The 26,002-nt window shown below is 41.4% G+C and overlaps 1 protein-coding gene across 4 annotated transcripts in view; it reads left to right on the forward strand.

The window, feature by feature from the left end:
* The first annotated feature begins 23,251 nt into the window (after positions 1-23,251).
* The window catches only part of AIG1 (androgen induced 1), a 469,777-nt gene continuing 467,026 nt past the window's right edge, over positions 23,252-26,002 (forward strand). The window contains exon 1 of one of the 4 annotated variants that reach the window (XR_013276693.1): positions 23,252-23,524. Coding sequence is in view for 3 of the 4 variants with exons in the window: in XM_077486709.1 (XP_077342835.1) it covers positions 23,384-23,524 (141 nt within the window). In the remaining variant the exon portion in view is untranslated. The remainder of the gene's footprint in view (positions 23,525-26,002) is intronic. The other 3 variants (XM_077486709.1, XM_077486707.1, XM_077486708.1) reach the window with 3 other exon arrangements.

Here is a 26,002-nt window from a genome sequence, read left to right on the forward strand (position 1 = left end):
AGATCCCTATTTTTGTAAAAACAACATTAAAAATCTGGGATGATATAATAAAAAAAGGAAATCTATCTTCTTTAATTGGCCCTATGACCCCTTTATTTGCCAATCCTGAACTCTGGCCTGCTCTAAAAGGTAAAACATTTCTAAAATGGAATATGGATGAGCATGAACAAATAATACAAATACTGATTGACGGAAAATTGCCAATGCTTCAGAAAATGGAACATGAATATAAAAATAAATGGCTACAATATTGTCAGTTGAAAACATATATAGATCCAATAATGACATTGATTAATAGACAATTAACCGCACTTGAACAAATAGCAATAAATAAGGATAAAGCAAACAAAAAAATATCTAAGACATATAATTTATTACTCCCTTCTGGGGATATTAAAAAAATAGCGGGAGTGAGAAAATGGGAGGAAGAACCAGGGAACGTGATGACTGAGAAAGAATGGGAAGAGATTTTTGGAAGAATTCATAAAATATCTTTAGCAACTAAACATCAGGAAAGAAATTATAAAATAGCAATGAGATGGTATAGAAGCCCAGTTGTAATGAATAGAATAAACAAAAGGAACTCTGAAACTTGTTGGAGATGTAAGGTAGAAAAGGGCACTTTAGAACATATATGGTATAGTTGCTATAAGAGTATTTTGGGAAAAGATAATAGAAATATATCAGAGGGTGACAGGTACAGGGATAAAGCTTGATATAAATATAGTATTATTCTCTCATACATCCAAATTACTAAAACAGAAGAAGTTAGAGTTTTTGCATTGTATGACCACGGTAGCAAAGAAAGTAATAGCACGAAATTGGAAAAAGAACAATGCTCCAACAATAATAGAGTGGAAATGTGAAATGAGCAAAGTTTATTATATGGAGAAACATATAAGAGAAGAAGGATATGTGGAGAATAAGATCTCAAAGTATTGGAAAAAATGGGAGGAGTTTTGTACCTCAGGGAATTTGAAAGAATTAGGGGAAGAGCAAACATTCTTTTGCCTTCCAAAATATGAGCTGAGTAAATTATGGGCATGACAGCTCTCCTTCTGGTGCCTGTTTGGGTCCCTTTGTAGAAGTCCATGAAGGACCCATCCAGGGCAGGGAGTGTCTACTGGGATTATGCAGCTAGGAAGTCCCCAATAGAGTGGTGTTGGACAGATCGGGCAGATGCACCTTTACCAGCCAGGGTTATAAAACTCTTCTTTGGCATATTTCTTATCTTGCCCTGGCTGGTCCTTGAGCGCTGCATAATGCAATGTTTACCTATTTTGCCCCGGCTACTAACAACTTTATATTATTAACTTTTTATATTATTTCCGTCAAAGATGTGCCACTTGGCAACCTAGATCCCAGCTGGATCTGGGGTGGGACATTTAGAAACTAGTGGTGTAATGTACTTTATGTACCTGGGCTGTACAACTCTTTCTAGGTATCCTGGTAGGCACACCCTGGCTAATCAAGACTTGTTGTGAACCTGTTTTCCAGCACATAGACAAGGGAGGCAGGTCAGGGAATTCCTGTGACTATTAGCCATACTAATAAAATGTGTCTAGGTGCCTAGCTGGCAATTAAATGAATGCTGTTGTCATTTTTTTTTTGGTTGTACGTCTTATCTTATCTATGCTAATATTCCCAAAAGGAGAATGTCCTCTTGGGAGTATAACAGTCTGGGCTTTAATAAACAGTTATTCATTTGGTTTTACCTTAACATCTTGTCTGCATATGATGCTTGGGGTAAAGGGCTAGTATTCTCTATCAGTCTGTTGGAAGGGTTTGGAGGGCACCGTTTGGCAGAAGAGGTACAGATACCAGCCACCATGGAAGAGGAATTCGGAAAGTAGGCTGCGAGAAATTTGGATGCAGAACAGGGGACCAGTGTCAGTGTAGGTCTCGCTGAGATGGTATGATTCCGTCTGCCGGGAACTCTGGAAGGAAGTGCTAGACTGTGAACAGCACCGCCCAGGAAAAATTCTCCCTTCCATCCAGGAAATGTACTGGTTCGGGTATGAAGTGCAGGTACTGTTTAATGGGGAACAACCACACAAGGAGTTGACGGCTGAGTTAAGCAGGCTGGTCTGGGCAGAGATGTGGCTGGACGAGAGTTACAGAGCTCTCTGCTGGTATGTAGCCCAAGTGTATCTGTGTACAGCGGACAACAGCCCGATGGAAGGTGTTCTGATCATTATAAGGTATATATTTATTGATCGTACTGTTGCTTTAAATTGGCATCCGTTACTAACAGGAACTGTAGTTTATTACGCCCACTTCCTGCCCAGCAGTCATATTAGATAATCTTTCTACAGTGAAGGAAGCATGCTAAAGAATTCCACTATTTCTTAATACTGGCCTTGGAAGCATAAGTCTGTAAGTAAGCAGTCATTAGTTTTCAGTTAGTTAGTATATGTTCTACTAATGCAACTACATTTCATATGTTTGTTTGGTGGGTTGTTTCTGTCAGGAAGTTCACTCAGCTAGGCCACATTTTTGCTAGCTAGTGCCTTAACAGTATTGTAGAAATGTTTGTTACTATTTGCATTTGTAAAGTAATGTTAAATGCTACTGCATATTTTTATAATTTGTGTTTTGCAGTTTTACAAAAAAACTTATTCTCAGTAAAGATTACAACTATTAGCCCTTCCTCCTGAGTCTTTATTGGGAAGCTGTTAGCAGTCTGCCAAGTCTTGTACTTTGAACACATTGTGAGGGCAGAACAGAAGGCTTTGGCTATGGCAGCCTGGGGCTGTTGTACGGGAGGCTGCCAGAGGACCCTGACTTCCAGCAATCTGGTTACAGAGACCGGTTGCTGAAAATCGCAGATGTGCTCTTGGCACAAGATGATTTGGTGGAATGGGAGCTGGAGATTGCCTACAGATACCTGCTTAGCACCTGGGCAGGGCTCCCTTTGCCTGGGACTATCAGAAAGTACCAGCCGACAGCTCTGAAACCCCAGCTGAAGTATCGGCAATGGGCCAGAGTAACAGTGTGCTTTGCTCACCTCCACCCGCAGCTATGGAAGCAGAGCTTTCATGGCCAGGGCAGCAAGTGTTGACTCACCTTGATAAGCCTGCTTCTGTACAGGATGAGCTTGGATGGAGGAATGCATCTGTCCAGCAGCAGGACAGCGATCTGGGAGATAAAGCAACTGGCTCATCTCCCCAGTGGCAGTACGATGACCCAGGAGCAGAGGAAGCTGTCTCCCCCTCTCAGCAAGGTCCTATGCTTCTGCCCCTGCCCCTGGAAGACAGTGCCAGGGAGATGTTGTTTCTGCAGTTGGGTGGGTCTTCATTAGACTGGCCAGTCGGCTCAGCTCCTCAGTGGCAGTCCAGGAGCCAGGGAGGGGAGGAAGCCATCCTCCCTTCCCAGAAACAACCCAAGGTGCTGGGAGAGGAGGAAGTTGTCCTCCCCTACCAGCAGCAGATCCCCTGTCCAGGGGAGGAGGTGGTTGTCCTTTCCTCCCAGCGACAGATTGAGCATTTGGAAGCGGAGGAAGTCGTCCTCCCCCTCCAACAGTCTGCCAGAGCAGAGTCTGCCTGGCTGGCAACAGGGAAGAACACATCTGGCCTCTGTTTTGCACTTACTGTGTCTTCATGGCTCCAAGTAGTCAGGGCAGTCAAACTGCCCCCCCCCCCCCCCCCCAAGATGGTTGAGCATTATGTGTTAGCAAAAATCCACCCTCCCAAAAAAATAAAAATAAACGATTGAGCACTAATCTGCACTAATAAGCACTAATCTGCATGCTTACCCCACAGGGTGGATAAAAATGCATAAAAATCTATGAATTAAAAAAATAAATACTTTAAAAAACAGTTTTTTTTATTTAAGTCATTTTTTTTTTAATTTAAACCAGATTTTTTTTTTGATTTTTATTAGATGTATTTTAATGAAATACTTTTGGAGTAAAAATCTATCTAAAGATAGTTTTCTATTTAAGACACATTAATATTTTACTTTATTCAGCATGAAATGGAGCTTCGTTATGTAGCATGAGGCTGTATATTTTGCAATATTTACATTTTTGGTAAACTCATTCAACGAATCCATGTTCTGCAAGCTGAGATAACATGCATTGCTTTGATGCATTCACACAATTTCACAATAACCACGAAATAAAACAGGAAGTTCAGGAATATTCCATTATCCCTTTGTTTTGCAAATCTATGTACATTACAAACTGTATGATTGAATTGATTCTGATAACGTTGTTTTACTAACGTGGCAGCTTATTATTTTAAATAGGAAACTTTAATTTTGTTTGCAAATATTAAAGAATCTAACTACCAGCAAGAATGAGTCATTTAAAGAGAATCTGTCATTTCAGATCCATCATGGCAGTACCTGTTAGCGGGCATCTGCTCACCTGCTGCCGCCAGGTCCCTCACCTTGAATGGGAATGGGACTGTTGGTGAGTCAACAGCAGGTCAGAGGAGGAGCTGCTGTGGGACAGAGATGACAATTGCTCTTTAAAAATAATGATTCAAATTTAGGTGATTTAAATCAAGCCTTTCTACTAGTGATCTAAAGAGGCTGTAAAACTCGGGAAAAACAAAACAAACAACAAAAAAAAAAACCTGCAAGACAAAGGCATAATGAGCTAGTATGCATCGGATATTAGCTCATTATGAAATACATATGCCCTGGATCGGTGTTGGCCCTCTGAGTACAACGTGGACATCTTCCAACAGAGTTACTTCTGGGTTCACAGCTCCGGCGCTGTGATTGGCCGGACCCGTGATAATGTTACTCCTGTGCATGCCTGTAGGAGCCGCCGGTCATAGCACAACTGAAGAAACGGCACCAGCAACGTCAGCCTATGATGTCGGCGGCAGCGTATATACAGAATATCTCCTAAACTGTGCAAGTTTAGGAGATATTCACGGTACCTATGGGTAAGCCTTGTTATTGGACAAATACTCCCCCCTGCTGAAATTGCCCCTCCAAGCTCCAAGCACAAATTTTTGCCCCCACCATCACCTTGCTTCTCAAATGCCCCAACACAAATATCACCCCCCTTCCAAAAAAAATCACTCCTTCTAGCACAAATCCTCTACCCCTCAAATTTCCCCTCTGAGTATGCATCCTCTGCACCCCACTCCAAATCCACCCTCCCAGCACAAATCCCCCCACCACCCTCCTAGCACAACCCTCCCCAATTTCCCCTCCCAGCACAAATCTCCTCTACCATATCACTTCTTCTGGCACGAATCATCTTTCCCCGCTTAACACAAATCTCCCCAAATCACCTTTCCTAGCAACCCACTTCATTTTCCCTCCTAGAACAATTCTTAGCTCCTGCTGCCCCCCAAATTCCCCCACCCAACATAAATCCCCTCCCCCATCTCGTCATGGTGGTCCCCCAACTCACATGATGCTACAGTGCCCAGGGCAGCCGTCCTTCCTGCCCACCCCTTGTCCCGGCCCTGCTTATGGCTGTAGCATTTCGCTGGCCAGATGGAGAGTTGGCCCTTTGTACAGTAGGTGGAGCTGCCTACACACAAATAAATGTGGAAAGTGAGTCATCAAACATGGGTTTTAGGTCTCTGGCCCCACCCATGTCTAGTATGTTCTAGAGAAGTCCTTGTAGGATTCTAAGATTTAAAGGAAACTTCTGGAGGACTAGAGGTGTGCTACATGCTCTTCAGGACCAGTTACACAGTTTACAATTATTGTTCCCATATTTCAGGATAATATCCCTTCTGTATATACTACAGTAAATAATTAAGGTGTGATTTTATGTACATTAGGATGAGTCAAGCACCTTCCATTCCACCCATCATCAAACGTAAACATCTCTGAAACTTACAAGAAGTTCTGAAACTCTGCATTCAGGATTGGATTTTCACCTACTACATTTGTCAAGGTACTGGAATATTTGTGCAGAATACCCTCATTCAGAGCTCAGGGATGACAGCATTCCAAGTCCTGAACTGTAAAATAGGTAGTTGTAGTGGTAGTCCCACTCATAAATAGGTCCTTTACATTATTATATTGTTACGTGTTTACTTTATTTTTTCAATGTCTCTATGGCAAATCTAAACAATAAGGACATATAGTCAGAGAATAGTCTGGATTCTAATCACATCTGATGATTAATGTTGTCATTATATGACCATGCTAATGGCATTTATTTCTATACCCAAATAATTCTTCCTTTGGTTTTGCAACATGTGCACACTGTAAATCCAAAGGTGATCATCTGCTTGGCAACTGGAATCTGTGAATGTGGTTGTCTATATATGGGCAGTGGTATTTGAACAGAGTATAAAGCAAAGGTATCAGATCAGAGTTCAGTCCTCCTATAATCAATTACAATCCTGAGATAATCATGTATTTTATATGCATTCTATTAAAGGAATTGTGTGTATTACAGCATTTCCTACTGCACTATAAGAAGTAATCAGGCTCTCTTGTCTGTGTTCTGTGCCCACTCAATTTAACTTAAAGGCTACTTCTATGGCAACTGCTCTAACAGCTTTCTGTAACCAGTTTAGCACTTTAGAAGTAGTGTTTTACTTAAAAAAATAACAAGTGTTCTAAACCTCTTGTGTGGAAATATTCAATCTTAACCAATACATATAAATAAAATATTTTTAGATAATATGATTGTTTAGACACAACCAATTAAAGACAGCCATCAAATACTAATAGTCAAACATATTATTATTGTGACAAATAGCTAAAGAAAGCTAAGAAACTGAAATGTTGTATTAAGACATATACCTCTATATCTCACTGATTCTGATATTGATGACATAAAGATTATATTTATAAACGGAAAGTGCTTACCCCAAACACATTTTCAGATTTGTGCTGAATATTGGGGCTCATTGAGTGCAGCATATAGAATTATATGAAGCCAACACATTTAAGGACTAGTAAATCCCATTTTTGTTCTTAGGTATAGATATGCTTTAACATACAGTATAGTTTTATATTCCTTTTGGTCTGCCACTAGTGCCAAATTTCCATCCGTGGATTCTGTAGGCACACAATCTTTGAGGACAAAAGCAAGGATCTGTTCTCTTCTTGTTTTATGGATTCTAATCTGGGCTACAGTATTCCAACAGTGTGTAAGTAAGCTGATATCGCAGTTGGAAAAATGTGTAACTAATAACTCTACAGAGTTAAAAAGGAAACAACGTGTCTTCTGGCTATAGGCAAGGGTCTACTGTATAGCCAAACTTGTCTGTCATAATGCCATAATTTAAAACAAATTTAGGTGAGCATCACTGCCCAAATATCCTTATCTAGAACAAAACCAAGAATAAAGACCAAGAATAAACAGAGCTTCTTCTTACAAGAATTCTGCCAGGCCCCATTACAATGTTGCTATGTGGTCATTAATTGTAGTTACACTCCTGGATTTTCTGATCAGCTATTGCCTTTTAATTAGGTTGTAAAAACCTCCTGTGTAGTAATAACATCTCTCACTGCCTGAGGTCCTCTCGTTATCCTCTATCAGTTTAGAAACAGCCCGATAATCATAAACAATGCTCAAATTCAGGGGCATAAATTTTAGTTATTAGACCAAGAGATCAGCTTAAGAAAGGTATAAATAAAAAATCTCTCCATTTTGTTTCTGGAATGATCCACTCCAAAATGTCTTGCCTGAAGCATTTGAGAAACTGTTTGCTCTTCAACATTCTTTATGACATGACCTTAGAGAATGACCCTTAATTTAACCTATTTTAAGCTGAGCTGCACTGGGAATACACCATTGGTATTGCATTGAATGATTGATTTAAACATTTGATCAATTAAAACAATTAGATGAAGTTGAAAAAAAGGCTGCTTAAAAAATCAGCCTGCAAAAGAAGACACTTAATTCTTACCTCTACGAGCAACGAGTGACACAGGAGCAAAATAGTGTAACCGCTGTGCACAACTGGAAGTGTGTCAGATGTGCAAACACTGCTGAAGGCTGTAGTACTTAGAGAATGCAAAGCAAAGTCTTGTTGCCTGTTAGAAAATTATTAGGACTGTTCAGTTGGAGGCTGCTTTTTTAATATTTTTTTTTTAGAAGCAGTGGAGCCACTTTGGGTAGTTACTTGCAGAAAAAAATAAAACATGTATGGCCAGTATTAAACTGGTGCTGCAAAATTAAATTAAATCATAGATCTGCCTGGTTAACAATAAGCAAAGCAGAGGATTCTTAACTGAGAAACCTTGATAAATGAGACAGAGGGTGTCTTTTAAATGCTAAAGGCTAACCTGAAGTTGTGGAGACCTCATTTATTATTGATAATGTAAAATATTGTTGTCTCTTTAAAAAAAATATACCTTTATATTGGTTTTCATGTGAATAGTGAATTACCTACTATTACTTGGATTAGCTAGTAAAAGTTACTATAGAAACATTATACCACTGCAAGCAGTTCATTCATTTTGCTGTTAAGAATTCAGAGGATTCAATAGCAGGTTTGAAACCAGTACATATGTCCATCATCACAGCAGGATAAGGATCCTCGTTTAAAAAAAAAAAAAAAAAGTAACAGTTATTTTCAATGGGATCCAATGAGATTTGAAACTTACTAAAATAAAGATTTTCTCTGTATTAATTTTATTCTTCTTAATAAACTTTATTGTGATAAAAAAAAAAAAGATTTTCTTATTAATTATAACAATCAAATACGTAATAACACCAGAGATTGTTGATCCAGGGAATATCCAATTGCCTTTTTTCACCTGTTGGAGCAAATTGTACTAATTATTTTTGTGCTAAAGATTTTTGAAATATAATATATTAGACTAAAGCTTTAGCACAAGGATAGGGATTTTTATTTTGTGTATGTGAATACAGAAGTGAAGACAAAAAATGTCGAATTGATACCTTTAGACCCTTTAGGTTCACACTATTAGTAATTGGATGTGGGTTTCTCTGCATCCAATTTGCATAGCAGCAGATTGTGACCGGCTCTCTAGCGGTTCACACATCTCCGGAGCAAATTGCACAGGAGCCCTGTGCGTCTTTTGGTCCATTTCAGGTCTGAATTCATCCCAAAGTTGAGGCTGAAATAAGACCTGAAATGGTGAATGGAGATGGACCGGACTCCTGCTGTGAGCCTCTGTGTGTTTCAGTGTGAACCCAGCCTTAGTGGCTAACTAAAAAAATGTAAACTTTTGAGGCTATTACATTTCCTCTAAGGCCCCTTTCACACCTGACACTAAGATTTCTATTATATTCAATGGTACCTGTTCACACATGAGTGTAGCGTTGCATGTAGTGCAAAGTACATGAGTTTCTTTTAGGGCAGAGTTACACATTTTGCCCCCAATAGCCTTTATTAGGAGCAGATGAAAAACACATGAAAAACGTGATATTCATTTTCACAAATTTTTGACTAGTAACTAGCTTTGCATTGCCTATAAAAATAAATAAAAAAATACTCAAGCAAAGAATCAACGCCTGAAAAATGACCAAAGACTCTCAGCTCAAGTATGAATAAGGTATATCAAGAAGTGCTGTGCCACAGAAGAAGTTTGCAGTTTAATGTTTATGTACTTGCACTTCATATTTTATCTGCATACCATGCCTCTGTTCAGAGTGTTTATATATAGATATATTAGGGCTGCACTGATACCACTTTTTTTAAGACTGAGTACAAGTACCAATGCTTTTTTTCAAGTACTCGCTGACACTGATTACTGATACTGTTTTTTTATTGTCATGTGAAAGTTTTTCTTAGGTTCTTTTAGAAAATGTTGTAAATAAGTAATTTTTCTTCTTCACTGATGTGCACTGATGAGGCTGCACTGATGGGCACTGATATGCTGCACTGATGGGCACTGATGAGGCAGCACTGATGGGCACTGATGGGGTGGCACTGATGGGCACTGATGGGGTGGCACTAATATGCAGCACTGATGGGCACTGAACTGATAGGTGGCACTGATATTCAGCACTGATGAGCACTGATAGATGGCACTGACTGATGGGCACTGATAGGGGTACTGATGGGAACTGATGGACGGCACTGATGGGAACTGATGGGCGGCACTGATGTCACTGATAGGTGCCTCTGATGGGCACTGATAGGTGGCACTGATGGGATGGTACTGATGGACACTGATAGGTGGCACTGGTGGGCACTGATAGGTGGCACTGGTGGGCACTGATAGGTGGTACTGATGAGGTGGGACTGATGGGCAGCACTGATGGGCAATGATAGGCGGCACTGATGGGTGGCACTGATGGGTGGCACTGATGGGCTGGCACTGATGGGCACAGAAAGGCAGCACTGATTCGCAATTGGCTGGCAATGGCATAATGATGAGACACCTAATATTCAATTCTGCTAGCAAAACAGATAAAGTGACATTCCGTCAGAACACTGTGACGCCCATCTTGGTACAAAATACACTTGGCCGCAGTAAGCCTGCCGTCAGAAGGTGGCAGCAGACATCTTGTTACACCCAGCCCATATAATTAATCAAACTTTATGGGCTGGGTGTAACAAGATGTCCATTGCCACCTTCTGACTGCAGGCTTACTGCGGCCGAGTGCAGAGTGTACCAAGATGGGTGTTGTGGTGTTCTGACAGAACATCACTTTCACTACCAAATGTGATGGGTCACCGATTCTGACATAACACCTGGCATTGGTAACATAGCGGCTGCTAAAAAGAGGGGTTTCGCTCAAGCTGTAGTGCTTCCTAACGAGTTCACTCCAGACAGGTAGCCCTGTTTCAGGGCATGTTGGCCCACTTTTATTTGAAATGAAAAGTTCAAGAAAACAGACAAGGTTTCCCTTGCAGAGGTTTCCACCATCACTTCAAAACACAAATATAAATGTCATTAAGCCACCTGGCTTGCTTTTGCTCAGTCCTTAGGCTTAGGGCTCTGGTAGGACCCCTCAGACCTCCTCACAGCACCCCTGTGCTTATGTACACCCTCTAAACATTTGCAGCTCCCTGCGGCTCTGGCCCTCAGGATTAGGACCTATGTTCCCTCACAGACTTCACCTATACAGTGCAGGCATGTACACCTCGGCTGCTCCTTTGCAACCTCATACCCTGCAGGTCTCTGGCAAAACGACACAGGATTAGAAGCTTTGTCCCTCCCAAAGCTCTTTAAAATCCAGGAGTAATAAAACCCAAAGACAGACCCAAAAGACCATTTTTTCTGCTCTAAACAGAATTTCTGGGACACCGCACTTTACATTTGTGAGAACCTTGTTTACTCTTTACCTTTATTTACACTGTGGCATATCCCCCCAATTTGTTTTGATTTGGAGAGTGGAACGCAAGCCCCTGACTTTGGGCACCTTTGTGTCATCTATCATCACAGGGTCAAGTCTTGTCTGACATTACTTTTCCTTTCCCTAAAGGGGAGCCTAATGCCGTCATTGGATTCTTTTTTGAGGACACACTGTCACTCCAGTGTGTTTCCACAAGCACTTGTTTTGAAATCTTAACAGGGTCTCCCTGGTCTCTCTACCAATCCTTCTGCTTCTTTACTTCAGCGTTCCCTGGTTTCCTAATACTTCTCCCACAATGACTGTCCTGAGGTTGTAGGGGGCCTACGGTGTCTGTTATTATTATTATCATACAGGATTTATATAGCACCAACCGTTTGTGCAGCACTTTACAATGTTAAGGCAGACAGTACAGGTAAAATACAATTTAATACAGGAGAAATCGGAGGGCTTTATGGAACCACCCCTCTTAACCCTGTCCAATATATGGATGACTCCAGAACACATTAATTCTTACACCTGTTTCAGGTTTAGCCATTACCAACTGTTTTTCAGGTTTAACAATACATTTTTATTTAACCCTGTCAATGATACCATCAGAAATTAACAACACATTATTCAGTTTATCAACTATAGCCATGTTCAATAATGAAATGCACATTTCCTTGTCACTGTTACCAACACTGTTACTAACACACAGGCGAGTGGCAATCACCCACAGGAACTTCACAACACACCAACTCCACTGTTGTCACACACTCTACAACTATCATGACATTTTGACATTTTTCAATAGCACTTAGCCATGTGCTTCCATCTTGGGAGGTTTGACAACTGATGCAGTGTGCACGCCCTTTACCAATAACTGATCAACCACACCTTGGACTGCATCCGAAGAAATGTCTGTCACTCCATTATGCAGAGAAACAACCTACATTTCTAACACCTTCAGCTTGTCTAGCAGTCCACCTGAGCGCCTTTTATACACAAAATTACCGGGAAGCAACCCAGTGGTGAACTCTGAGACAGCTATCGCCAGCATTGACAGCCATTATGTCAAACAATTGAAGTTTTGCCCACTTGTGTTCAGTATAGCCTGCAATACTAGTGGTACTCTGCAGTACTGATTGGTTGCTAGAGATTACAGCAGATCACTACTGTTCACTGATTGGTTGCTACAGGTTAATGCACATTATTACCATTCACTGAGAAGTGGAGCAGTCCCAAATAATTGAGTAAGTAAAGCAGAACAGTAATACAGGAGATGATCAGAGACTGCAAATATACTGCAGGAGAGCATCAGAGACTGCAAATATACTGCATGAAATGATCAGAGACTGCGGACATGCTATAGGTGAAAATCAGAGACAGCAGACATGTTACAGGTGACAGTCAGAGACTGTGGATGTTCTACAGGTGACAGTCAGAGACTGCAGATATGCTACAGTTGAATAACACAGCTGAGGGTTTCAGCAGTCAGGCATTTTATGGGTGACACACCTGGCCACCCAAGCTCACTGCATACATCCAGAGGTCTGGGGACGGGGTTTCTACTCTCTGCTCGCACTACCACTGCTCCACACTGAGCATACAGGCATCAGATGGGGTTAGAGCATCAGTGGAGCTCCCAGTCCCACCCCCGGATCTCTGCATTCCCCAGCCAGTATAGAGTTGGCGGGGCCACTGACGCTCCCACGCCGATCACTGCTCTCACCACAGCCGCTCTGCTCTGTTCCGAGCAAAGAGGCTGCCTTGGAGGTGGGCTAAGAGTCTGTAAAGAGCGGCAGATCCTCTTCGGGTCACACAGAGTGGCAGTAGTGGCCCTAGCAGTGTGCCATCTATGGGGCCCCCAGATCATTCACAGAATGTGAATTCTGTCTGTGGGATGCATGTTATAATGAAGGTAGAGAGGCAAATTGGAATTTATATATATTTTTTTCACAACTTAGAAGGATTTGTTTTCCCTACTATGGAGTATTATTAGTAAGCTACTGATGATTTTTCCACCTGTTTGTGTAAAGTAAGAATGCTTTCCAAAATATACATTTTAATTGTTTACTTTTATCGATTTATAAAAGCAAAGTGAGAAGACAGAAGAAAAATCTAAATCATAGTTTCATAGTTAGTAAGGTTGAATAAAGACACCAGTCCATCCAGTTCAACCCGAGTGTCTACAATTGTCCCCATCCCTGTACTTTACACACTCACATTGGTCCCTACCCACAATCCAAGGTCCCCATTCATATACTAGGGCCAATTTTGGACAGAAACCAATTAACCTACCTGCATGTCTTTGGTTTGTGGGAGGAAACTGGAGTACCCGGAGGAAACCCACGCAGGCACAGGGAGAACATGCAAACTCCAGGCAGGGAGTGTCATGGTTGGGATTCGAACCAGCGACCCTTCTTACTGCTAGGTGAGAGTGCTAGCCACTACACCACTGTGCCGCCCTCATCAATTCAATATTTGGTGTGACTACCCTTTGAGTTTAAACCAACAGTAATTCTTATACTTGTACACTTGCACAAAGTAAGGTATTTTGTAGAAAATAAAGTCAGGTGGATGATTAACCAATTATACCATGTAGGATCTAATGATCATCAATTTAATTTGTATATTGAAACACAGTTCTTAACTGACAGAGAAACAACTGAAGTTTAAAACTGGATGAGGAACAGCCAAACTCTGCTACTAAGATGGGGTTGTGGAAAACAGTTTGATGCCACAGTTCTTACACCATGGCAAGACTGAGCACAGCAACAAGAGCAATGTAATAATATTGCATCAACAAGGTCTCTCACAGGCACAAAGCAGACTGGGGTTTCAAAATGTGCTGTTCAAGCTTTTGAAAAAGTACAAAAAAATGGGCAACGTTGAGGACCATAGATGCAGTGGTTGGCCAACTAAATTGAATGCATAAAAAGAAAAACATATCATGCTTATTTCCCTTTGACATCAAAAGATGTCCAGCAGGGCTATCAGCACAGAACTGTTAGAAAGCAATAGGACCCAGGTATAGCGATCTGTTGTCTGGAGAAGTCTGGCCAGAAGGAGTCTTCATGGAAGAAGATGTGGAAACAAGGCTAAGGTGACACAACTATGCACAAAAACAGAAGAACTGAGGTGCATAAAAAATTACAGCAGGTGCTTTGATGAGTCAAAATTTCAAATATTTGGCTGTAGCAGGAGGTAGTTTGATCGCTGAATAGTGGGAGAGCAGTACAATAATGAGTGTCTGCAGACAACAGTGAAGCATGGTGGAGGTTCCTTTCAAACTTTGGGCTGCATTTCTGCAAATGTAATTGCAGATTTGGTCAGGATCAGTGATGTCCTCAATGCTGACAAATATATCCAGATACTTATCCATCATGCCATACCATCAGGGAGGAGTGTGATTGGCCCCAAAGTTATTTTGGAGCAGGACAATGACCCCAAACATGCAGTCAATGTTATTAGGAACTATCTTCAGTATACAGAAGAACAAAGAGTTCTGGAATTGAAGGTTGGCCCCCACAGAGCCCTGATCACAACATCATTGAGTCTGTCTGGGAGTACATGAAGAGACAGAAGGATCTGAGGCAGCCTACACCCACAGAGGATCTGTGGTAAGTTCTCCAAGATGTTTGGAACAACCTATCTGCTGAGTTCCTTCAAAAGCTGTGTGCATGTGTACCTAGACGTGTACCTAGACGTGTACCTAGAAGAATTGCTGCTGTTGTGAAGGCAAAGGGTTGGCACACCAAATATTGAGTCAATTTGGATTACTCACACGTTCATTTACTTTCCATTTTGTTAATTGATAAAAATAAATGATTATCACTTCGATTTACGAAAGCATTCTTAATCACAGCACTTTTTCACACCTGCCTGAAACTTTTGCACATATGCTATATATGTATATATCTCACAAAAGTGAGTACACCCCTCACATTTTTGTAAATATTTTGTTATATCCTTTCATATGACAACACTGAAGAAATTAAACTTTGCTACAATGTACAGTAAAGTAGTGAGTGTACAGCTTGTATAACAGTATAAATTTGCTGTCCCCTCAAAATAACTCAACACACAGCCATTAATGACAAAAGCGAGTACACCCCTAATTAAAAATGTCCAAATTGGGCCCAATTAGCCATTTTCCCTCCCTGGTGTCATGTGACTTGTTAGTGTTACAAGGTCTCATGTGTGAATGGGGAGCGGACATGTTAAATTTTGGGTTATCACTCTCACTCTCTCATACTGGTCACTGGAAGTTCAACATGGCACCTCATGGCAAAGAACTCTCTGAGGATCTGAAAAAAATAATGGTTGCTCTATATAAAGATGGCCTAGAACAGTGAACCTTGGAACCCCAGATGATTTGGAAATACATTTCCCATGATGCTCAACTATACTGCAGTGTGCATAAGCATCATGGGAAATGTAGTTTGCCATGATGCTGGAAGTTCACCATCGCTGGCCTAGGCAATAAGAAGATTGCCAAGACACTGAAACTGAGCTGCCACATGGTGGCCAAGACCATACAGCGGTTTAACAGGGTAGGTTCCACTCAGAACAGGGCTCGCCATAGTCAACCAAAGAAGTTGAGTGCAGGTACTCAGTGTTATATCCAGAGGTCGTCTTTGGGAAATAGATGTATGAGTGCTGCCAGCATTGCTGCAGAGGTTGAAGGGGTGGAGGGTCAGCCTGTCAGTGCTCAGACCATACGCCGCACACTGCATCAACTTGGTCTGCATGCTGTCATCCCTGAAGGAAGCCTCTACTAAAGATGATACACAGGAAAGCCCGCAGTTTGCTGAAGACAGGCATACTAAGAACATGGATTATTGGAACCGTGTCCTGTGGTCTGACGAGACAAAGCTAAACTTATTCGGTTCAGATGATGTCAAGCGTGGGTGGCGGCAACCAGGTGAGGGGTACAAAGACAAGTGTGTCTTGCGGTGGGAGTGTCATGGTATGGGGCTGCATGAGTGCTGCCAGCACTGGGGAGCTACAGTTCATTAAGGGAACCTTGAATGCCAGCATGTACTGTGACATACTAAAGCAGAGCATGAGCCCTTCCTTTGGAGACTGGGCCACAGAACAGCATTCCAACATGATAACTTCCTCAAACACACCTCCAAGATTACCACTGCTAAAGAAGCTGACGATAAAGGTGATGGACTGGCCAAGCATGCCTCCTGACCTAAACCCTATTGAGCACCTGTGAGGCATCCTCAAACAGAAGGTGGAGGAGCGCAAGGTGTCCTCATGGAGGAGTGGAAGAGGACTCTAGTGGCAACCTTTGAAGCCAATGAACTCCATGCCCAAGAGGGTTAAGGCAGTGCTGCAAAATAATGGTGGCCACACAAAATATTGACACTTCGGCCCCAATTTGGACATTTTCATTTAGGGGTGTACTCACTTTTGTTGCTAGCGGTTTAGACATTAATGGCTGTGTGTTGAGTTATTTTGAGGGGACAGCAAATTGACACTGTTATAGAAGCTGTACACTCACTAATTTACATTGTAATAAAGTGTAATTTTTTCAGTGTTGTCACATGAAAAGATATAATAAAATATTAACAAAAATGTGAGATACTGTGTGTGTTTATATATATGTGTATATATATATATATATATATATATATATATATATATATATACAGTGGGTAAAATAAGTATTGAACACGTCACCATTTTGCTAAGTAAATATATTTCTAAAAGTGGAACAACCCATGCAATTCATGAAGAAACGAAAATAAATAAATAATAAAGTTATGTGTAATTAAATGGAATTACACAGGGAAAACGTAATGAACAGATGAAGAAAGGGAGGTGCAAAAAGGCATGGAAAGTAATTAGAAAGAAATCCTGCCCTTGACAGTGCAAATTAATATCAGCTGGTTCAGTCTCAGCTGATGGCCTTTAAAAAGGTGTCTCATTACCAAGGTGTCACACAAGAAACATCTCATGATGGGTAAAAGCAAAGAGCTCTCTCAAGACCTTTGCAACTTTATTGTTGCAAAACATACAGTTGGCATTGGTTACAGAAGGATTTCTAAACTTATAAACGTTCCAATGAGCATTGTTGGGGCCATAATCTGGAAGTGGAAAGAACAGCACTTCACAATAAACCAGCCACGACCAGGTGCTCCTCGCAAATTTTCTTGCAGAGGAGTGAAAAGAATTATCAGAAGAGTTATTCAAGAGCCAAGGTCCATTTGTGGAGAGCTTCAGAAAGACCTGGAATTAGCAGGTACAACTGTTTCAAAGAAAACAAGTAATGCACTTAACCACCAAGGCCTGTATGCACACTCACCATGCAAGTCTCCATTGCTCAAGAAAAGCATGTTGAAGCTCGTTTAAAGGGTAAGTTCACCTTTGTACACTTTTTTTTTTCTAAATTCCAGCTTCCCTATGTACCAATATAGCATTCATGTACTTTTTTTTAAATATCAACACTTTCCATTAAATCTATAGACACTAACGTTTATTGTGCTCATCCATGAATCCAGACATTTCCATTAGTAATGCCTTCTTCCTGATCAGACTATAGGTCAGGAGTTGACCACCTGATCTCATTAGAACACACCCTGCATTATCTACCCACCCATTCCCAGATGCACATTTTTTAAATGAGATGCAATCAATCAGTGATCACCCTTCTCACTAAATACACAATATACAATCAGATTGCATAGTGTATGGCCATGTTTATACGTACATAGGAGGGAGTGGACAGTGAACACTCAGCTGTCAAGCCCTGTTCACAACTCTGCAAGGCAAGAACTCGCATTCCCACATGCGTCTTTTTTTAAAGAGGGGGAAATATTTGAGCATTTTCACTCATCACATATAAGGCAGCCCATCCACCTGAATGGGATGCCCTATACACAGCAATCGCCCCCAAGAAGCTTCAGGATTTTTTTTTTTTAGAGCGGAGCTTGATGCGTTTTTTACTGTGATTATTTTTTGTGCAGCACATTTCTGAAATGCAAGGAAACGCAGAGGTGTGAATAGAGCCTCACTGTTCTTGTGTTACCACACCAATTTCATTTTCAGGCCCCATTCACATCTAGCATAGTGGGGGGCGAACGTTTTTTGGCTCATTTTTCCAGTGACACACATAGAGCAGCCCGCTGATTTATGGCGTTTTGTGGGTTGCGTGTTTTTTACTGTACATTTTTCAGCATTTGCCCCTCGTTTTTTCACATGGCAAAATGTGTGTTTGCTTCTGTGTTTGGTGTCCTCAATTAAGGGCACTGAAAGTGCAACTAGTAATCTTAAGTGTATAAAGATGGCCGTGCAGGACAACCCACTGATGTAACCGGGTGAATCCCCTGACAGCACATGACGTCAGAAGAGGCGGGGTCACTCAGTTACATCATTAGCCCATCCATTTTCATGCCGCCTGACGGACCCGACGGATAGAAAAAGAAAAAAGAAGCTCCGCCTCGATGGGAGGTGTCCCGCCGACTGCCGTCTCTTGTCTGTGACAGCTGTTATATAGCAAGGCGGGGCCACCGGTGACGTAAATAAGTGACCCCGCCTCTTCTGACATCATGTGCTGTCAGAGAGGGGGTCAACCAGTTACATCAGCGAGTTGCCCCGCTATTGCCTATATAACAGCTGTCACAGGTTAAAGCCAGCATTCGGCAGGAGCCCTCCCATGGAGGCGGATTATTTTCAGGTTTTTTTTTTCTATTTTTTTTTATCAGGTCCATCGTGTGGCATGATTGACGATGGATGTACATCGTGGGGCCTTTTTTTTATTTTTATAAAGGAATTGTCAAAAACTTTCTTTTGTGGTTTTTACTTTTTGACACTTTTTGTTGGTGAATGGGTAGGGGTGCAATCTACCACATAGCCATTCACATGGGGGGGGGGTGGGATTTGGGGGCCACCTTGTTAAAGGGGGCTTCCAGATTCTGATAAGCCCCCCGCCCACCCCAAAGCACCCTCCTCATGTTGAGGGCAAGCGGCCTGGTATGGTTCAGGAGGGGAGGGTGCTTGCTCCTCCCCCTTCTTCTTGGCCTGCCAGGCGGCTTGCTAGGATAAGGGTCTGGTATGGATTTTGGGGGGACGCCACACTGTTTTTTCTTGGGGGGAGTGGTTAGTGCAGAGTTCCCCTTTAAAATGTATACCAGATACAAAGGGCCTGGTATGGACTGGGGGGAGGGAAACCATGCCTTTTTTTTTTACTAAATTCTGTCATAGGGTTCCCCTTAACCACTTCAATACGCTGTGTTATATACTGTACACTGACTTCACTGTGTATATATTCTACACTGACTGCACTGTATATATATATATATATATATATATATATGTATATATATATATATGTATATAAAACTGCCTGCACGTGGTCCAGGCAGTTTAGCCCTCTGAGCCATGATTGGCTAAAGGCACCCTGCCTTTGGCCAATTATGGATCTCGCAGCAGAGCTCGCTCTGATTGGCCAAAGCATGCAGGTCAGGTGCATGCTTTGGCCAATCATCAGATGTCATTGCACTGTGATCTCACAGTGCATTATGGGGCATTCTGCGTTTCTTGAATTTGCTGCGAACACCCCATAATGTTAGCTATTCGGCAAACGGGCGAACGCCTGATGCTCGAGTCCAAACTTACATTTGACTTGAACATCGGGCCCATCCCTAATCTAAATCATCATGTTTAAAAAAAACAATTATCTTCTTGTGTCAGCATTCACCATAGAAGCATGGTGCATGCAGATAAAGGATTACACCCCAACTCCAATATAGAGTATAATTTTGACTGAATTCTATATAATATTGACTGAATATATACATGTATGTGTTCCCAAGGGTAATCTATATGTGAGGTAAATACCCATGTGCTCACCCACAAAGAAATAGTAACAGGTATGGGTACCCATGGGTCTGCAGCAGTGATGAATCAAAGCAATGTCATTTTATTGTCAAATTTTTTTGACAACGCTCACTCTTGAGAAAGACGCTCAGTTGAAACTTGACAATAAAATGCTGTTGCTATGATTTATCTCCACTGCAACACCCGTGAGTGCTTCTATACCTGCTTTGGATGTGTGTTTGTGTATTTTGCCATTTACACTTAAAACCTGAAGAGTAATGCCCTGTAAACACGGTCTGAAATTCCGACGGAAAAGGTCTGACCGGATTATATTGACGGAAAATCCGATTGTGTGTGGGCTCTATCGGACTTTTTTCCGTCAGAAATTCCATAGGAAAAATTTGAGAGCAGGATCTAAAATTTTCCAACAAAATCCGTGTTTCCAGATTTCAGAGTCCTCCACCTGTGTACAGCTGAACACAGGTGGAGGACTCTGAAATCTGGAAACCGGTGAAGCACACACATTTTTATTGCTTGTGATGTTTTTTACAATGTACGCAGATATTTAAATGGGGATTTTATTTGTTTTGAGCAACTTCTCTCTTTAAAAATAAAACGGTATTACGCTATGTGTATACTCTGTAACAAGTACTGATATCACTGGAAAACACCCAAAACATAAAATATTCAGAATATTCCCCACTGATCCCAGTGCCCACAAAGGTAAGTCGAAAATAATAATAATTACAAGCTGCTATCATACAAGAAATAAATCACAACATTATATAGTATATATCATCCATTAACCTATTATCCCATATATACCATATTGACAGCGCTAAAAATCAAAGCCAAATAAAATATTTAAGAGGGTGACAGTTCCGTAATCAAAACAGAAACCACAGAAATGTTCATGAAAGTCCCAAACATATGAGAATGAGTTTTCAAATAAAACATTCACGCGCTGGAAAAACAGAAAAGAAAGTCCATCTCCAAGATAGAACCACCAGTGCGTAGAAACTTGACAGCCGGTGACACCCCTTATGGTAATGAACTCACCAGACCACTGAGGGTTAACAGGCCCATCGTCACCAATAATTATAATTATTTCGCTGGTTCCTCTATGGAGAATCTTCTTATCACACCAACAATCAAGAGGTTCTCAACAGCGATACCACAGGTTCCTTGATATCCTAACAGCAACAACTTTCTTGTTTTTTTGTGCTTCACTCACAGTAGCAGATTCACATGTAGGAAACGACAAAAAACATATTCCATAGTGCACACTGCTTTATTGATTAAAATTCTCATGCGCATATAAAACATACGTACACAATCATCGTTTAATAAAATCGTTCCCAAAGGTGTCACTAGCAGTACGATCGGATTTGTCTCACCACAGTTCTGAGCGCCTCAGATCGTATACAGGCTCAGCGTCCCGGGCGAACGTTCAAACCGACTGCTCTGTAGTGACGTATAGCTGCTTGGTCATGCCCATACGCGTTTCGTCACTACGTCTTCGCCTGTGGGCGTGGCCAAGCAGCACAGCTCATACGTTTAAACGTATGTGTAAAATGAATGGATATCAAGGAACCTGTGGTATCGCTGTTGAGAACCTCTTCATGGTTGGTGTGATAAGAAGATTCTCCATAGAGGAACCAGCGAAATAATTATAATTATTGGTGACGATGGGCCTGTTAACCCTCAGTGGTCTGGTGAGTTCATTACCATAAGGGGTGTCACCGGCTGTCAAGTTTCTACGCACTGGTGGTTCTATCTTGGAGATGGACTTTCTTTTCTGTTTTTCCAGCGCGTGAATGTTTTATTTGAAAACTCATTCTCATATGTTTGGGACTTTCATGAACATTTCTGTGGTTTCTGTTTTGATTACGGAACTGTCACCCTCTTAAATATTTTATTTGGCTTTGATTTTTAGCGCTGTCAATATGGTATATATGGGATAATAGGTTAATGGATGATATATACTATATAATGTTATGTGTATACTCTGTTTTATTTTATGACATTCTTGGAGTATTGCTGGAAACGGGACCCCTGAGGAAAGACGTATGAGTCTATGGTACATCTAAAAGAGTATCTATTCCTTAAGGCTGGTTTTATCAACGGTGTCTGGTGAGTTTTACCCCCTGTGGGGGATGCATCGCACGTGGTGAAGCACTCCCCAATATTTTGGTGGAAGAAATGTCAGCAGCACTTTTGGTCACCTTGCAACGTTGAATAGAACACTACAATCACCCTATCTGCACACTAAGGACTCTCCTCCTTTTTATTAGAGCTCATACACTATTATTTGTGAAAATTTTGTGAACTCTTTGTTGAGCGCTGTTTTAATACGGATATTCTCATATTTTTATTGATGAATTGTTTGTATTACTGGTTTATATATGTATATAATTTATAGCGCAGCTTTTTAAATTCCTTTTTCCAATCGTTTGTAGAGAATTCTGACGGACAAAGTGCCACGCATGCTCAGATCAAATTACGAGACCAAAGCAATTGGCTACTAGCCTCTACGTAGTCCCGTTGTACACAACGAACGTCACCGCGTTCTGAACGATCGGATTTTCCGACAACTTTGTCCGACCGTGTGTATGCAACACCAGTTTCGGACAAAGTCTGTCGGAAAAAATCTGACGGATTTTGTGGTCGGAATTTCCGACCGTGTGTACAGGGCATAAGAGTTATAGCTCAAAAGCTTATATTTTTGTGTATTTTTTTAAATTATCCACTAACATTTTTTGCTTTTTCTACATCCATTATTATTCCTTGCTATCAAAGTACATCTTTTTTTGGCCTTTTGAAAGTGATTTTTCAAATCTCATTTAACTCAGCTGAAAATAACTATAAATGTATTCCTTAAAAAAAAAAAAAAAGGATCCTTATCCCAGTGTGTTGGCGTTGTGAATTGAGCATAATGCATAGAGTAGTGGTAACCTTGCTAGGTGACTGTGAAGATTTACTGCACTGAGAAACTTGCAGAAACAATTTTAGCAGTGACAGTTTACACAGCAGTAGTCTGCACCACACAGTGGCCAGTAGGGATGAGCGAGCAGCAAGCACATCTAAAGGTATTCTGCGGATGCTGTCTCTCATACAACATCAGCACGGTTTCTATAGCAACTGCTCCCTCCCCTGTATCTCGCTCTCTCCTCTGGGCTGGAGCGTGTGATGCTTAGTGTTAGCCATGTGTCTCCTTTCCCCCCTCCCATCTATTCCATTCCCCAGACTCCAAATGAGGGAGGTAGTAAAATAAGAAGTGACATACACAATACAGAGAGCCAGGGGGAGAAGGGGAGGGGTGTGCGGCCCATTCAGTGGTGCTGACCTCCGGTGTACCGAGCCGCCATGGCGCTTATCCCCTGCCAGGTGTTGCGGGCTGCCATCCTCCTCTCCTACCTGTCCGTGCTGTGCCACTACAAGGCCATAGAGATGCCTGCACACCAGACCTATGGGGGCAGCTGGAAATTTCTCACCTTCATTGACCTGGTGAGTCAGGATATTGTGTAGCTGGTTCAGCACATGCTTATTACAAAGACATGCAATGTTATTATAGTATTCATTTGCTTTATTTATATATTGAAATGACAATGCTGATGACGTAAAACAATGCTTTCATGATGTGAAGATGTTGTTGAAAGCTTTACCTCTACTTTGCGTTGCATTAATCTGCCTTATATTTTATAAGATGCTGCAGATGGATAAGAGACTTGTAAAGAGTCACATTATATCGTCAACAATATACAAATGACTGAGTATAAGGTGTAATGTATACATGTAAAAGCGAACGCAATAACAATCACTACTAAGAAAATTAGTAAATGACGTTTTTGTTGCAAAATCTAAAAAAAATAACTGGTATAATGACTGTAAAAGCTTTAAAAACAGAAATCTAGGGATAGCAATCCTCAGACATCAGTCTCCGAGGTGTCAGGAGCCCACAGATGATAATACCAGTCCTCATTCACCCAATTCAGTTTCCAAAAGTACATTTACTACTACTTTTTTGTTCTGCATCAAAACACAGAATTTGTTACAAAACATTTTTTTTTTAAAAATTCGAAAACAAGGCTGCCCTTATTCAAATAAATATGACAAGAAAATATTCAAACAGAATTTGTTACAAAACACATTTTTTTAAAAATTTGAAAACAAGGCTGCCCTTATTCAAATAAATATGACAAGAAAATATTAAAACCACTGATCTACATTATGAATTATTGCATTAGTGAACTGTTACATACTGATATGACCATTTTAAAGAAGAATGCTGATCTAAGCAAAACCATTTATATATTTTTTTTTTGTGACAGATAAAAAAGATTTCCTAAAGCCTGCTACAGTTTTGCCACAGTGGATGTGTTGGATAAGAATGTGACTGATTAGCACTGTCCTTAAGAATGATCATGTTTACAGTGTACATGATATGACAGCGGTGTGATGTACTTTGTGAACTTAGTTTAACTACTTGCCTACTAGGCACTTTTACCCCCTTCCTGCCCAGGTCAAATTTTCAGCTTTCAGCTCTGTCGCACTTGGAATGACAATTGCGCAGTCATGCAACACTGTACCCATATGAAAGTTTTATCATTTTTTCACACAAATAGAGCTTTCTTTTGGTGGTATTTAATCACCACTGGGTTTTTTATTTTTTTGCTGAACAAAAGAAAAAAGACCAAACATTTTGAAAAAAAAAAATGTTTTTCATAGTTTCTTTCATAAAATTTTGCAAACGCATTATTTTTCTCTTTCACTGATGGGTTCTGATGAGGCTGCACTGATGGGCACTGATAGGCTGTACTGATGGGCACTGTTTAGGCAGCACTGGTGGGAACTGATACAGAGGCACTGATGAGGCTGCACTGATATGCAGCACTGATGGGTACTGATAGGCAGCACTGATGGGCCTTGATAGGTGGCACTGTTAGATGGCACTGATGGGTACTGATTGGCAGCACTGATGGGCATTAATTGGTGGCACTGGTGGACTGATTGGCAGCAATGATGGGCACTGTTGGGCGCTGATAGGCAGCACTGATGGGCAATGTTGGGGCTTCACTGATAATCAATGCTCTGATTATCAGTGCAGATGTCCCCTTTCACACAAGCCAGTTACCAGCTGTTCTCCCTTCACTCTGTGACAGCATGCTGATAACCGGCATGTGGCAGTGTGTCTACATCATGATCAGTTGTGATTGGACACAGCTGATCACATGTTAAAGGGCTTCTGTAATTGGTTCTTTACCTCGATCTGTGATCAGCTTTGTCCGAAGCACACAGCAATCACAGAGTGCACCGGGTTTACACCACAGCGGGCGGGTAGGTGGTGCTGTTCTGGAAGGACGTCAATAAATGCCCTCACAGAACTGGACAACCGTGCTGTAGCCATTGTTCTGCTATACCGCGATCCATACCATTGTAAAAGAAATACAAATGTAGCACAAACCCCAGACTGGGCTGGCTAATTTCTCCCAGATTCCATTCCATGTGAGGCACATGGTAGCCAGGCACATAGCAGTTCACAGTCTCTCAACTCAGGAAACAGGCAGGACATGTTTTTTGCAGTTTAATGCTGATTTAACTTGGGTAGGGTGCGGGGTAAACCTTGGGATACTCAAAACTTAGCAGAAAAGATAACAGAGGACACTTCTAACTGTACTGTCTCTCCAGGGAGTAGCCACCCTCTTGAAGCTAGTGATTAGTGGACTACAGCTCAGAGGACTCCATTGCAAAAGTAAAACCTGGACTTGAATCAGCTTTCCCAAAAGCTTGGAAAGACAGTCTCTGGGATCTTTTTAGGCTTGTGCATACTGTGCCATGGGTACTTGAATGCTTTCCTCCTGTACCAGACAGCTCCTGTACTGTGTGCATCCAGATAAAATCCTCTGTGGAATTCCAGCAACTGCTTCCAGGAACTTTGGACATGGGTCCCCTAGCTCTAACTGGAGCTGGGACCCAGATGGCCTC

The sequence above is a fragment of the Lithobates pipiens genome, unplaced genomic scaffold (genome assembly GCF_037356315.1).
Source record: "Lithobates pipiens isolate NorthernLeopardFrog02 unplaced genomic scaffold, aLitPip1_a1.2 Scaffold_18, whole genome shotgun sequence".
Taxonomy (NCBI): Eukaryota; Metazoa; Chordata; class Amphibia; order Anura; family Ranidae; genus Lithobates; species Lithobates pipiens.